Source organism: Gossypium hirsutum, chromosome A08 (assembly GCF_007990345.1).
Source record: "Gossypium hirsutum isolate 1008001.06 chromosome A08, Gossypium_hirsutum_v2.1, whole genome shotgun sequence".
In the NCBI taxonomy this organism is placed as follows: Eukaryota; Viridiplantae; Streptophyta; class Magnoliopsida; order Malvales; family Malvaceae; genus Gossypium; species Gossypium hirsutum.
In genome coordinates, this window is record NC_053431.1 from 1,871,945 (window position 1) to 1,888,034 (window position 16,090).

At 33.3% G+C, this 16,090-nt stretch overlaps 1 protein-coding gene and 1 pseudogene across 1 annotated transcript; both read left to right on the plus strand.

The window, feature by feature from the left end:
* The first annotated feature begins 293 nt into the window (after positions 1 to 293).
* On the plus strand, positions 294 to 1,659 carry LOC107926167 (F-box protein CPR1-like; annotated as a pseudogene).
* A 1,729-nt stretch (positions 1,660 to 3,388) lies between these two features.
* Positions 3,389 to 4,743, plus strand: LOC107926216 (F-box protein CPR1). The gene has a single exon (XM_016857003.2). The coding sequence runs from the start codon at positions 3,426 to 3,428 to the stop codon at positions 4,017 to 4,019; it is 594 nt and encodes a 197-aa protein (XP_016712492.1). The 5' UTR covers positions 3,389 to 3,425; the 3' UTR covers positions 4,020 to 4,743.
* Positions 4,744 to 16,090: the final 11,347 nt, after the last annotated feature.

A 16,090-nucleotide genomic window follows, 5' to 3' on the forward strand; every position in this document is an offset into this window, starting at 1 on the left:
TTAATTGTCATTTGGAGCTCGCTAGCAAGACTTAAGAATAAAAGAATAGTCTCATAACTTAAATAAAAACTTTATAATAATTTAATGACTATTTTATAATTTTTTAAAATTGAGTTACCAAAAACATCAAATTTCTAATAGTTTAGTGACATTGAAAATAGTTTAACCATAAATTTGAAACGCATTTTTTTAAAATAAAAAAGAAATCTTTTTATCAAAAAAGAAAAAAGAAAAAAACTTATCTTTAAAAACTTTATTTTCACACCATGCTTTTCTCTTATACTTTGAAAACCCTTAGCCTACTCTTAGCCTACTCTTAGCCATCTAAAAACCCTAACAATGGCAGCATTACCGCATGAACTGACCATTAATATACTATGTCATTTAAGGGTCAAAGATCTTCTGCGCTTTAAGTGCGTTTCAAAGCGCTGGTGCTCTTCTATCGACAACCCAGATTTCATCAAACACCACCTCTCCCATTCCCTCAAAACCAATACCAATCACTCCCTTCTTCTCCGTCACTGTGGGTACCACTTCTTCTCTGTCAACTACGACTCACTCAAAACAACCCAAACACTCAAGTGCCCACTCAGTGAACCAAAAAAACCCTTAGAATATTGGGTTCTTGTAATGGTTTATTGGCTCTAGAAAACGACAACCAGAGAATATTTCTGTGGAACCAATCAACGAGAAAATCCCAGGTATTACCTTCCACCGAAATAGGGCTTGCCGGTTTCACTTGTTACGGATTTGGGTATGATCCCATTTCTGATGACTACAAGGTTGTTCGAATGGTCCAATCAGATAAAGACTATTCTGGCCATTGTCGTTATGGAGCTGAGGTTTACAGCTTGAGGAGTAATTGTTGGAGGAGGATTAAGGATGTCTGCTTTTATCTTCAGTTGAATAAAAGATTTGGATTTTTGGCTAACAACGCAATACATTGGAGGGGTTTTAAAACTCCCCAATCAGGTAAGGAAAGCCTTGCTGGTTTCGATCTTGCGAGCGAGGAATTCCGTTCCGTTGAATTGCCGGATTTTTGTTTAGATGAGCCATTCTGGTTTGGCATAGAAGCCTTGGGAGGTTACCTTTGTTTGAGTGCAGTTCATAGTGAATTAGGTGATATTGTGGCTGATGTATGGATAATGAAGGAATATGGGGTTAAAGAATCTTGGATTAAATTGATATCATGGAACCAACCCCACTATATTCCATCTGTAGTAGTACCTTTGGCATTTTCAAAAAATGGTAAGAAAGTTTTATTCAACATTGGATACAAGTGGTTTAGTTTCGGCGAAAGGGACAAGTTTGTGTGGTATGATGTGGGAAGCGAAAGGGTTGAGAATGTTGAGACTAGAGGCCTGCCAAGCAAACTTGATGTGCACTTGTATGCTGAGAGCCTTGTCCCCCTTAATAGTAATGCTCAACAATGAGAGGTAATTTTTCTTTATTTAATTGCATTCTTTTTATGCTCATATGGATTTTGTATAGTGAAATTTGAATTTTCAAATATATTATTGGTTTTTAAGTTATTAGGCAATGTTTTTAGAATCAAATTAGTAGTCGAACCAAAATAAATAATTAAAAAAATCATAAAAATTCTGTTCAATTGATTTTTCGATTTAATTGGTCTGTATTTATGTGTGAGTCAATACCTTAGTCCAGTTCGGTTCAAATCATATTGTTAATTATGGTTTCTTGTGTAAGGTGCTTCACTTGAAGCTATAATTTAAGAAATGATACGACGTAATATCGAAGTTTGCTTTTGGAGCATTTGATATGAGTATGTTTTTGTATGTATTTAGAGTAATTTTTATATTTGGATATGCTAGAGAGGCAAATGCTAATCCTAAACTCTAGAAATTAATTTAATTGCATTCTTTTATGTGCATTTCTCTTTGTATGTTACCATATGAATTTCCATTTATATTGGATTTTTCTATGTTGTTAGGGATGATTTCCTCTAGAATAGAAGTATTTTATGCGATTTTCTCATCTCTATTCATTTTTATGCAATTTGTATCGTAGTGTATATATATAATTATATTTTAGAAAATCTATAGGAATAGATAAATAATGACATCAAAAAAAACCAATTATTTTGTTTTAAAAATAGATTCCTTTGACATCCAATTATAGGACTGAATAACTTTTTTTTCTGAATGGGAGTTCCAAAAAAACGTACTTCTCCATCAAACAAAAAAAGCGTATTCGTCTAAGAAGCTTCACTTGATCTTATAATAAGAGAAAGGATATAAGGTAATTAAATGTTAAATAAACTTTGTTTCTCAACCACTTTATAAAGTTTGAAATTATTTTTATTTCTATTTATAATTTATAAATAAAAAAGATTTACGATTATGATATAGGTGGCAATCATAAATGTAATACCAATTCGGGGTTTTTTCTAAGCAGAGATTAGATACTTCATTTTATTGGTCCAACCATGCTGAAATTACAATGTCAAATTAATTAATTACCATCTCATGAACATAATTGTATGAACTAATCGGACTAAACAAGTTGAATATAATTTGGTTCTAACTTTAAATCAATTTTATATATAGAAAATATGATTTTGGATTTCCTTAATCACACAAATTATGAGAATAAAATAATTATATAAATAAAATTATAAATTCCAAACACAAGTATTCACAATTTTTTTCAAATTTTCAAATATAAAGTAACACTTTTGATAATGTTAGTTACAGAATTTAAAGTTTATATAATTAAATGACCAAAATAAAAATATACTAATAATTGGTGATTAATAGTAAAGGTGTCAATATTTGTTCATCTATAATATTAGATATATGTTGATGGTGAGTTGAATGTGTATGTGGACCAAAATTATAGAATTTATAAACGTAGGGATTAATTTTATTAAATTATTTAGAGCTAGGACCAAATTGATAAAGTATGTAAGTGTGGACAACTAAATTTATAGATGTCTTTGACATCAAACTATAACAGTGAATTTTTTTTTTTTGAATGGCAATTCGCAAAAAACATACTTCTATGTTCATTATTTTTATGTATTGGAGGATGGTATCATTATATTTATATTTGATATTATAATTAAAAATCTAAAAATTAAACATGTGTTAATAGTATTACAATATAAATTTGTTATTACTTCTATATCCATTATTAAATAAATTAAAAATATTTAATTATTTAAATAAAAATCATTTAATAATTTAATGACTATTTTATAATTTTTTAAAATTAAATACTAAAATGTAAAATTTTTAATAATTTAATTACAATTTACCCATTATTTTGTGAAAACATTTTTTAAAATAATAAAAAAAAGCAAAAAGTAACCTACCTTTAAAAACATTGTTTTTCACGCGATGCTTAGACCTATACTTTAAAAAACCTTTCTATTGCTCACTCTTAGCAATCCAAAAACCCTAACAATGGCAACACTCCCGCATGAAATGACCATTGAAATACTACTTCGATTGAGTGTAAAAGATCTTCTACGCTTCAAGTGTGTTTCAAAGCCATGGTGCTCTTCGATCGATGACCCAGATTTCATCAAACTCCACCTCTTCCATTCGGTCAAAACCAACACCAATCACTCCCTTATTCTCCGTCACTGTGAGTACCACTTCTTCTCCGTCAATTACGACTCACTCAAAACAACTCAAAGACTCAACCACCCACTCGGTGAACAAAAAACACCCATAAAAATATTGGGTTCTTGCAATGGTTTGCTGGCTCTAATAGACGACAACGGTAGAATATTTCTATGGAATCCTTCAACGAGAAAATCCCAGGTATTACCTTCCAGTGAAATAGAGTTTTCATCTCCATCGATTTTCTTTCCCCGTTCAACTTATTGTGGATTTGGGTACGATCCCATTTCTGATGACTACAAATTGGTTCGAATGGTCCAAGTACATGGAAAAAATAATAGCTACCTTCATTCGGAAGCTAAGGTTTACAGCTTGAGGAGCAATAGTTGGAGAAGGATTAAGGATTTCTGCTTTTATCTTAGTTTCTATTGAGAATTTGGATTTTTGGCTGACAACGCTTTATATTGGATGGTTTTAAAAACTCCCCAATCGGGCAATAAAAGCCTTGTTGGCTTTGATCTGGGAACCGAGGAATTCCGTTTCGTTGAATTGCCGGATTCTTGTTTAAATAAACGTGTCTGTATGAACATGAAAGCCATGGGAGGTTACCTTTGTTTGATTACAACTTATACGGAATTCAATGATGATGTGGTTGATATATGGATAATGAAGGAATCTTGGATTAAGTTGATATCATGGAAGAAATCCGAGTCTATTTTAGGTTTCCCAATTGTAATACCTTTGGCTTTTTCAAAAAGTGGTGACAAAGTTTTATTCAGCATTGCTCTACACAAGTTTGTGTGGTATGTTTTGGGAAGCAAGAGGGTTGAGAATGTTGGGATTAGAGGCCTTCCAAGCTCATTTGATGTGGGCTTGTATGTTGAGAGCCTTGTCCCCTTAATGGTAATGCTGTAATGAGATGCCCCCCAAAGGTAAATTGTTTTTATTTAATTGCATTTTTCTTATGCTCATATGTTTATATGGTGCAATTTGGATTTTCAAATATATGATTGGTTTTTATGCTTTTAGGTAATGTTTACAAAATTGGATTGGTCATTGAATTGGTCATGCTATTCCTTTGGGTTCAAATAACTATGTTGTTGGACATAATTTCTTGTTTGGAAATTGGATAATTTGTAATTTGTTTTCACTTAGAAATGTGTGGTATGATATCTGGGTTGGATATGTTATTGGTTGGAGGTTTTCTATGGTGTTTTAAAGTAGAAAGGTTGGTTGAGACCCTTGTTGGTCCCTCTTAATATTTGGCATGATTTATTGATAAGCTATGATTTTTGCTTTTGAATTACTTTATGAGTAGTAGATATGAATATTTTTTTAATTATATTTATGTTTAGATATGTGTAGGGTTGAAGTCGGTTATTTTTGTTAGGGGGTCGAATTTAAGTTATATATTTTTACGATTGTAAAAATACAATTTCATCATTTTAATAGTTTATATCTTTATAATTTTAATGTATTGTATCAAAATTCTATATTTTTGATAGGCTAAAATGCAATTTTTCTACTATTAAATTTAAAATTTTATAAATTATAAACAGGCTAAATGGAAAATTTTGTATTTTCTTAGGAAAGGGTCGGTCCTTGCCAGCTCTCTGACTTCACCCCTGGATATGTGTTGAAAGCACATGAATAATTAGAGCTATATAACTTAATTGTAATTAGTTACAATTAATATAAAATTAATTTATTTTAAGAACTTTACTAAATTGATGTTACTCTTGATTAAGTCACCAACTCAATTACGAAGATAAAGGAATATAGGTGAAAATAAGAAAAATTAAAAAAAATATTATTTTCTTTTGTAAAAATCTGTCATAGCCAACCTTACTGAACGCAATATCGACTGCCCAGTCTACATTAAATTTCAAAAATACGAACACCAAACAACATTGTTAATTAGTGATTGGATAGTTAATTAAGGTATAAAGATTAAACCGTAAAAGTGACAAAATTTAATCGTTATGAAATCTTAATTAATTGAAGGATCAATTGAGGAATTTGACTCTTTTTAAATATAGTGGAAGGTGGTGATAGACAACTATCATCCACCAAAATGGTTAATGAACGTCAATGTTAATAAATTATGATTAATCAATTAATTAACTAAGTTAAAATTTAAAAGTCATCATCCATTTTTTTATCTTCTTCACCGTGGAGAGAATGAAACTTTGAGAAGCCATTGATAAGGCTTCAAAATTTGGCCAACTTTAGATTTATCATGATAGGCCATTTTCACAATTTTTTTTAAATCTTATATTATCAGTATCATTGTAACTCGTCTTAATTAAAATGAATGTTCATTTTTAAAACTATTATGGTTTCAGAAAGTTATAATTGTCGACAATTGAAACTTTTAATGTTAAGTTGTTGGATATAGATCTTAGAAATGAAAAAGGACTAGTTTGTGAAATGAGAATTGTTAGTTTTGAACATAAGGATTAAATTGTTAGTATCTTAAATTTGGCATGTAATTTCTGTAATTTTTATAATAGGAGACTGTAATTGGATGTATTTGAAGTTGGTTTAAAATTTCGAGTCTAAATTTGAAAGTTAGGATAAGTTTGATTTTAGGGATTAAATTGAATAAAATGTAAAACTTGAAGAAAAACCAAAAGATAAAATTGAATTTACATATATTTGTAACAAGTTTTTATATGATATTTAAGAGATTAAATTGAAATAAATTTATATTATAGACCAAGGTTTGAACAAGACGATTGATAATCGAAGAAAAAAGAAATTTACAAACTAATCTCTAACCCTTTTGCTTATGCCATTTGCCGCTAGTAAGTTCATATAATATAAATATGTTTAAATTTTTGTTGAGTTTCATCTGTATGTTTATTAATGTTTTATTGATATCCTGAATTGGCTATGAATTAGTACCTAAATTGATAATTGAATCTGATTGAAAAGTATTGTTGTGAAATGGTATAATGTGAGATTAAACTTGGATGAAATTAGTAACAGTCTCATATACGAGGTTACAGGCTATTTCCCGTACACCCCAAACTTCAACATGTGTTGCGAACTCAAGAATATAGGTATATTAAGCCCTAGTCAGGCTATATGTTGTGTAGGTTCAACCCTAACAGGTGACCAGGCACTTTTATCCAATTCATGTAGGTTTAACCCGAAAGGGTAACCAAACACTATATTTCTGGTGTAGGTTTATCTCAAATAGGTAACCAAACACTATACTTTCACCTGTATATAGAGTTCTTTTACGATGTTTTATTGGGTAGAATTATAAAATAGAAATGTGATGGTATGAAGTTGATGTTGGCAAGATGATAGTTCATTATTTGTATATTTGAATCAAGTTGGACTATGATAGAAATATGAAAATTTGAGGTTATATGTATGGTTTGAACTTAAAGCCTTATGTATCTTATATTGTTGCATTGTATCTTGATAGAGATACTTATTTTGCATAATGAATTAAATGTGTGATTAATTGAGTTAAGTAATCATTTATATTGTATGAGCTTATTAAGTATTTTAAATACTTACTCACGTTACTACTTTCCTGTAGATTTTGGATATCCAGAATGTGTCGATCGGATCAACGAAAACGCATATTTTTTTTCTTTTGAATTCAGTAGACTTTTGATGTTTCGAGTTTGGTTATTTTTGGCATGTACATAGGATGGTTAAACTTGGATTAAATGTTTGGCATGTGTTAGTTGATATTTGGATTTGGTAAGTTGCATATATTTACCAAAGTAATGGTATGATTAGGATTTGTGTATGATTTACTTTGGTAAAAGTTAAGGCATAATTTAGGTTGTTAGAAAGGTAAGGATGGAAAGTATTATGGTAAAATGCACATTGGTGTTCATATATGCTTGTATAAATAGCCAGGTTGTATTTTTGAATTGGTTGTGATGGTACCAAATGACACATTGGTTAGGAACTTAGGAATGATATTTTAATTGACGTTTTGGTATGTTATTGATACATTTTAATGTGGTTTAAGGAATGATATAAAATGCATATATGGTATATGGAAGTTTGTGGTTTACAACTTGCTTTGTAGGGTACACATAAGTGAACACAGTATGACACACAACTGTGTGCTTCACATGGGTATGTAGCACAGCCGTGTGCTCTAAACGAACTAATTACAAGTTGTTTGAAAAAACCACAATTATTGCGTGGTCTGAAGACACGACTATGTGACCTTGTATTACACGGAATTAGCCTTGTACATGGCTGAAGTACGCGGCTGTGTGGTTCAGCTCCACACGGACTCAGCCTGTCACATGCGGCTTGGCCACACATCTATATGACCCCTGTTTTGCCTTTTTATCTCTTTTTTTTTGTAAAAGTTTTAAAATGGTCTTAAATTGGTTCCGAGCCAGATTGAAAGCTTTCTAAGTTCTAATAAGACTCAAATTTAATTGTATATCATAATATTTGAATGATTATGACATGATTGATTATTTGGTGGGTTTATTTATTATTTAATTGATATGTAATTTTGAAAATGTTACAAATTAGTCCTAGTTAAATTCTAGGTTGATATGATGGCATACGTAAGTTTGTACAAGGCCCAAGAAAAACTATATTTGAGGATGATGCCTTGAACTGATAATCATTGTGTCATTGTGTGACTCATGTTTTATTTGAATGTTAATTGTGTGTTTATGAAATAGTTTCATGTTTAATTGAAATGAAGATTATAAATTATTTTTATTGTTTGATTGAATATTTAAAGCTGGAATTATATGTGATGATCTCTATTTATTATAGTGACATCCTGTGACTCGGGTCTGATGACCGACTTGTTGAAAAGTCAATTAAAGGGTGAGTTGAAAAGTCAAAAATGGGAGGTGCAAGTGGCACCGAAAGGAAAAATGGTAGGCAAGTTGTTTAAAATTGAATGGGATAATTACAATTTTGGTCCCTAATTTTTGAGGCCATTTGCAAGTTAGTCCCTGAACCTCAACTATAAATAGGCCTAACTATTCCTCATTTCAACTATCCCAACCAATCTTTCTCTCTTAGTTTTCTCTCCTCCCATTTGAGAATTCTTAAGGAATTCTATTTGTTTGTATTATTTTGGATATAATAAAGTTATCATCTGGTGTTAGTGCCCGAGGACGTAGGTATAATTTACCGAACCTCGTTAAAACTCTTGTATTTTTTCTTGTCCTATTTTTCTTTCAATATTTGAGGGTATAATAGCAGTATTTAATTGTGCTATTAAATTACTATAGAAGGAATATTCTGACTAAGGAAAGACTTGGTATTTAAGAGATCCATGTGATCCACCTCTCTTCCCTGGGAATTGAACTTTGTGTGATTTTTTAGTACAATAATTTACACGCTTCCGACCCTATTGGAACAACAAGTGGTATCAAAAGCCGAAGGTTAATCGTAGTATGCTCTGTGGTTACAGTTTAAACTGATCTTTCATATCAGAAAAGATTTCCTTAGGTATATTGAAAGATTATGGAGAAAACGGTCGGTGTAGGAGCTTCAACATCGTCCATGTGGACAAGACCGACAATTGTAAATGCAAGATTGGCCGTGGAGATCTTTGCTGGCATGGGCCATTTTGGTATGTAGCAAAGTGAGGTTCTAGATGCCCTTTTTCAACAGGGTCTAGACATTACCATTGATGAAGAGAAACCAGATGATGTACAGGAGAAAGATTGGAAGGCGATCAATAGGTTGGCATGTGGCACAATTCGATCATGCCTTTCTCGAGAACAGAGGTATGCTTTTTCAAAGGAAACTTATGCAAATAAGTTATGGGTGGCACTTGAAGAAAAATTTTTGAAGAAAAACAGTCAAAATAAGCTCCACTTGAAGAAAAGACTGTTTCGCTTCACTTACGTCCCAAGTACCACAATGAATGATCACATCACCAAATTTAATCAGTTAGTCACTGATTTGCTAAATATGGATGAGACATTCAAAGATGAAGATTTGGCTTTGATGCTGTTGGGGTCACTTCCTGAGGAGTTTGAGTTCCTAGAAACTACTCTACTTCATGGCAGGAGTGATATATCTCTGAGCGAAGTCTGTGCGGCCTTATACAGTTATGAACAAAGAAAGAAGGACAAACAGAAAAACTTAATCAGAGATACAGAAGTTTTAGTAGTCCGAGGTCGTTTATACACTCGGAAGAAAACTCAGAAAGGGAGATCAAAGTCAAAGTCCAGACTCGGGAAAGATGAATGTGCCTTTTGTCATGAGAAAGGCCATTGGAAGAAAAATTGTCCAAAGCTGAAGAATAAGGGAAAGACTGTTGTAGATGCTTGTGTTGCAAAGTATGATACCAGTGACTTTGAACTATCACTGGTTGCATTATCATCATCGTTCCATTCAGATGAGTAGATATTGGATTCGGGTTGTACCTATCATATGTCCCCTAACCGGGAGTGGTTCTCTGATTTAGTAGAACTAAATGGAGGAGTTGTTTATATGGGCAATGACAATGCCTGTAAAACTGTTGGGATAGGTTCAATCCAATTAAAAAATCAAGATGGATCAACCAGAGTTCTGACTGATGTTCGGTACGTGCCCAGTTTGAAGAAAAATCTCATCTCATTGGGAGCTTTGGAATCCAATTGTTTAGTTGTTACTATGAGAGATAGGATTTTGAAAGTGACATCTGGCGCACTTGTGATATCGAAGGGCATCAGGAAAAATAACTTGTATTACTACCAAGGTAGTACAGTTATTGGAGCAATCGCTGTAGCTTTCGGTAACAAAGAATTGGACTCAATGCAGTTGTGGCATATGAAGTTGGGACATGCCAGCAAAAAATCCTTGCAAATTCTGGCAAAGCAAGGATTGTTGAAAGGTGCAAAGGCTTGCAAATTAAATTTTGCCAGCATTATGTTCTGGGAAAGCAAAAGAGAGTGAAATTCGGCACTGCTATCCATAATACAAAAGGTATTTTGGAATATGTTCACTCAATTGTGTGGGGGCCTTCTAAGACACCTTCATTGGGAGGAAAACACTACTTTGTTACTTTTGTTGATGACTTTTCCAGAAGAGTTTGGGTGTATACCATGAGAACTAAGGATGAAGTGCTTGGAGTTTTTCTCAAATGGAAAACTATGATCGAAAACCAGACTGGCAAGAAAATCAAGCAGCTTAGGACGGACAATGGAGGGGAATATAAAAGTGATTCGTTCTTCGATGTGTGCCAAGAGTATGGTATTGTTCGACACTTCACAGTTAGGGATACACCACAGCAAAATAGAGTGGCAAAGCGTATGAATCGAACATTGCTGGAGAAAGTTCGATGTATGTTGTCCAATGCTGGGTTGGGCAAGCAATTTTGGGCTGAGGCTGTGACATAAGCTGGCCATCTTGTTAATCGTTTGCCATCATCTGCATTAGAAAGAAAAACTCCTATGGAGGTATGGTCTGGAAAACCGGCTACAGATTATGATTCCTTACATGTGTTTGGATCCACTGCATATTACCATGTGAATGAGTCAAAGTTAGATCCGAGGGCAAAGAAAGCTCTCTTTATGGGAATCACTTCTAGAGTGAAGGGATTTCGTCTTTGGTGCTTAAGCACAAAGAGAATGATCTGTAGCAGAGATGTTACCTTTGATGAATCTGCCACATTGAAAAAGGTAGCAGATGAAGATATTCAGACAAGCGATACTCCACAGCAGGTGGAGTGTACTCTAAAACAGGTGGAGTTTGAGCAGATGGGGATTTGCCCAGTTAATAAGTCTAATTCCCCAGCCACAATGGAGGAATTAGAGGTTGAAGAGGTTCTGACCCAAGAACCATTAAGTACACCAGAACCAGTTGCAGTTGCAAGGCCACAGAGAGAAATTCGTAGACCTGCTCGATTTACTGATATGGTGGCCTACGCCCTTCCCGTTGTTGATGATGATATTCCTATCACTTATCAAGAAGCAATGCAAAGCTTAGAAAGTGATAAACGGAAAAGCGTCATGGATGAAGAAATGCAGTCTCTCCAGAAGAACAATACTTGGGAGTTGGCGCAATTACCGAAAGGTAAAAGGGCAATCGGATGCAAGTGGGTATTCGCAAAGAAAGATGGATCTCCTAGCAAGAAAGATATTCGCTACAAGGCAAGATTGGTAGCTAAAAGCTACGCTCAGAAGGAGGGAATTGACTACAATGATGTATTTTCCCCTGTTGTGAAGCATTCCTCCATTAGAATTTTGTTGGCCTTGGTAGCACAGTTGAATTTGGAGCTAGCTCAACTTGATGTTAAGACGGCTTTCTTGCATGGTGAGTTAGAAGAGGAGATCTATATGACTCAACCCGAAGGCTACACAAATGCTGGTGGTAGAAATTAGGTTTGTAAGCTGAACAAATCGCTATATGGATTGAAGCAATCCCCAAGGCAGTGGTACAAGCGATTTGATAGCTTTATGAGAAGGCAGAAGTACACAAGAAGCAAATATGACAATTGTGTGTATTTACAGAAGTTGCATGATGGATCTTTCATTTATCTACTCTTGTATGTTGATGATATGTTAATCGCTTCGAAGAGCCAAAAAGAGATAGATAAGCTGAAGGCTCAGTTGAATCAAGAGTTCGAGATAAAAGATCTAGGTGAGGCCAAGAAAATTCTCGGCATGGAGATAAGTAGAGATAGACAGAGAGGCAAGCTTTGTTTAAATCAGAAGCAATATCTGAAAAAGGTATTACAATGTTTTGGTGTAAATGAAAACGCAAAACATGTAAGTACCCCACTTGCTTCTCATTTGAAACTTAGTGCTCAATTATCTCCGAAAACTGAAGAAGAAAGAGAATATATGGCAAAAGTCCCATATGCTAATGCAGTTGGGAGTTTGATGTATGCGATGGTGTGTACGAGGCCTGACATTTCACAAGCTGTTGGAGTTGTGAGCAGGTATATGCATGATCCTGGAAAAGGACATTGGCAAGCTGTGAAATGAATTCTACGGTATCTTCAAAAAACCGTAGATATTGGTTTAATTTTTGAGCAGGATGAAGCACTTGGTCAGTTTGTAGTTGGATATGTTGATTCCGACTTTGCTGGTGATTTAGATAAACGTCGTTCAACTACGGGGTATCTGTTTACTCTTGCTAAAGCCCCAGTGAGTTGGAAGTCTACCTTACAGTCTACAGTAGTTGTGTCTACTACAGAGGCAGAGTATATGGCAGTTACAGAAGCTGTTAAGGAGGCTATTTGGCTTAATGGATTGTTGAAAGACTTGGGAGTTGTTCAAAGTCACATTAGTCTATATTGTGACAGTCAGAGCGCTATTCATTTAGCGAAAAATCAAGTCTATCATTCAAGAACCAAGCATATCGACGTAAGATATCACTTTGTGCGGGAAGTCTTTGAAAAAGGAAAAATTCTACTTCAGAAGATTCCGACAGCAGATAATCCCGCAGATATGATGACCAAGGTGGTAACAACAATCAAGTTTAATCATTGTTTGAACTTGATTAACATCCTGAGAATTTGAGCACCTTCAGGTGTATGGCGCTCGAGAGCGCATTTGGAGGCACTACAAAAGATAACATTATCAAATTTGGGGAGTTGAAGGAAATGTGTGAAGATGTGATTATCCTAATCAAATCTTCAAGGTGGAGATTGTTGAAAAGTCAATTAAAGGGTGAGTTGAAAAGTCAAAAATGGGAGGTGCAAGTGGCACCGAAAGGAAAAATGGTAGGCAAGTTGTTTAAAATTGAATGGGATAATTGCAATTTTGGTCCCTAATTTTTTAGGCCATTTGCAAGTTAGTCCCTGAACCTCAACTATAAATAGGCCTAACCATTTCTCATTTCAACTATCCCAACCAATCTTTCTCTCTTAGTTTTCTCTCTTCTCCCATTTGAGAATTCTTAAGGAATTCTATTTATTTGTATTATTTTGGAGATAATAAAGTTATCATCTGGTGTTAGTGCCCGAGGACGTAGGTATAATTTACCGAACCTCGTTAAAACTCTTGTGTTTTTTCTTGTCCTATTTTTCTTTCAATATTTGAGGGTATAATAGCAGTATTTAATTGTACTATTAAATTACTATAGAAGGAATATTCTGACTAAAGAAAGACTTGGTATTTAAGAGATCCATGTGATCCACCTCTCTTCCCTAAGAATTGAACTTTGTTTGATTTTTTAGTACAATAATTTACACGCTTCCAACCCTATTGGAACAACACGACTGAATATGGGGTGTTACAAAGGTATCAATGTGTAAGTGTTAAGGACTAAATATATTATTATACTAAATAAAAACACTACATCATCATTTTCTATTAACAATCTAACTTAAAGTGATCAAAACAAAACTAATCGAAAATGTTAATCATAAAGTTGAAAGTTTTTGTAATTTGATAATTAAAAAAAAACACGCTAATAAATTGAGACCTTTTTATTTTTATAATAAATATAATCAATAAAATATGATATTGAATCTAATTAATAAATTTCATATATATATACATGTATAAAAATGTGTGTATATGTATATTCTATAAGATGTCAGAGGCCGTCACTGCTATTTAACCTAGCATCTTTATGTTGTAGTAATAAGGCTTCTGTCCTCATGCATGGCACCTGTGAATTGGTTCTTTGAAACTGCACAAGTCCATCTATGACCTGAAACAAGCACCACAAGCTTGGCTGAAACTGCACAAGTCCATCTATGACCTGAAACAAGCACCACAGGCTTGGCTGGAGCTAAGTAGTTTTCCTCTGCAACATGATTAAGAACTGAGTTTCATATGTTTGTTTATTCATCTATGCTAACGATTCCATCCCAATTTTATTTATTGGTTTATGTGAATTATCTTGTAGTCCTAGGAGGTAATAATAATAATATGATGTTCAGTCTTTTCTGGCAACAATTGTCTCTTATATTCGTCTTAAAATATCATGGTCTCTGAATTATTTGATCTGTTGAGGTAACCAACACGTGTTCAACTGGCTTAAAATACATGTTTTTCATAATATAAAGATGTATTGTAATTAAAAGTTTGTGTTATCATGATGCTTGGCAAAAAAAAATAACCTCATTTCAAATATGGTCGGACTTAGACTTTAATATTCAATGTTCAAGTTTGATTGAACTCGTTTTATACTTTTATAATATGAAATATTCTTTTAAAAAAAAGGATTAATTACACTTGAGGTTATTAAAATATAGGTAAATTTACGTTTTAGTCACCTAACTTCAAAAAGTTAAAAAAAATGCTCATTGAACTAATCGAAAGTTTTCATTTAAGTCTCTAGAATGCTAAAATAATTGTTGTATGGTCTTCTATATTTGCATAGCTTACACCAATTAAAAGCTCTCCTTCTTTGTCTCTTTTATAGCTCATTTACTTTTATGACACAATTTGAATGTCACAAATTTGTGAACTAAAATCTAAATAACTTTTTTCTTCAATCTCTGACACTAACCGTCAAATTGACTTGGATCTAAAGTATGTTATTCTAACCATTAAGGGGTACTAATCCACCGTATCGATCATTGAATTATCGCTTGGAATTTGCTAGCCAGATTTAAGAAAAAAAGAATACCCTAGTACTTTAAATAAATAATTTCTAATATTTCAATAATCATTTTATAAGTTTTTAAAATTAAATTATCAAAACGTAAATTTTTCAATAATTTAATGACATTAATTGTAGTTTAACCATAATTTTAAAATAAAAAATGCAATAATTGAATAAAAAAGAACCTTTCATTTAAAAACATCGGTTTTCACGCTTCTTTTTATGGTTTAAAAAACTTTTCTTCTTTACTTACACTTATCCGTCCAAAAACCCTAAGGCGACCCTCTTGCATGATTTGGCCATTGAAATACTAAGTGGCTTAAGTGTAAAAATCTTCTACGCTTCCAGTGCGTTTCAAAGCTCTGGTGCTCTTGCAATGGTTTGCTGGCTCTAATAGACGACGACAATAGAATATTTCTATGGAACCCTTCAACGAGAAAATCCCAGGTATTACCTTCCACTGAAATAGACTTTTCATCTGCATCGATTTTCTTTCCCTGTTCAACTTATTATGGATTTGAGTACGATCCCATTTCTGATGACTACAAATTGGTTCGAATGGTCCAATTACATGGAAACAATAAAGGCTATCTTCACTCGGAAGCTAAGGTTTACAGCTTGAGGAGCAATTGTTGGAGAAGGATTAAGGATTTCTGCTTTTATCTTATATTATATCGAAAATTTGGAATTTTGGCTAACAAACGCTTTACATTGGATGGTTTTTAAAACTCCCCAATCATGAAAACAAAACCTTGTTGGTTTTGATCTCGGGACCGAGGAATTCCGTTTCCTTGAATTGCCGGATTTGTGTTTAGATAAGCTTTTTTGTTATGACATAAAAGCCATGGGAGGTTACAATTGTTTGACTGCAACTTACAGGGACTCCAATGATGTTGTGGCTGATGTATGGATAATGAAGGAATATGGGGTTAAAGAATCTTGGGTTAAATTGATATCATGGAACCAACCCCACCTTCTTCCATGTTTTCCATCTG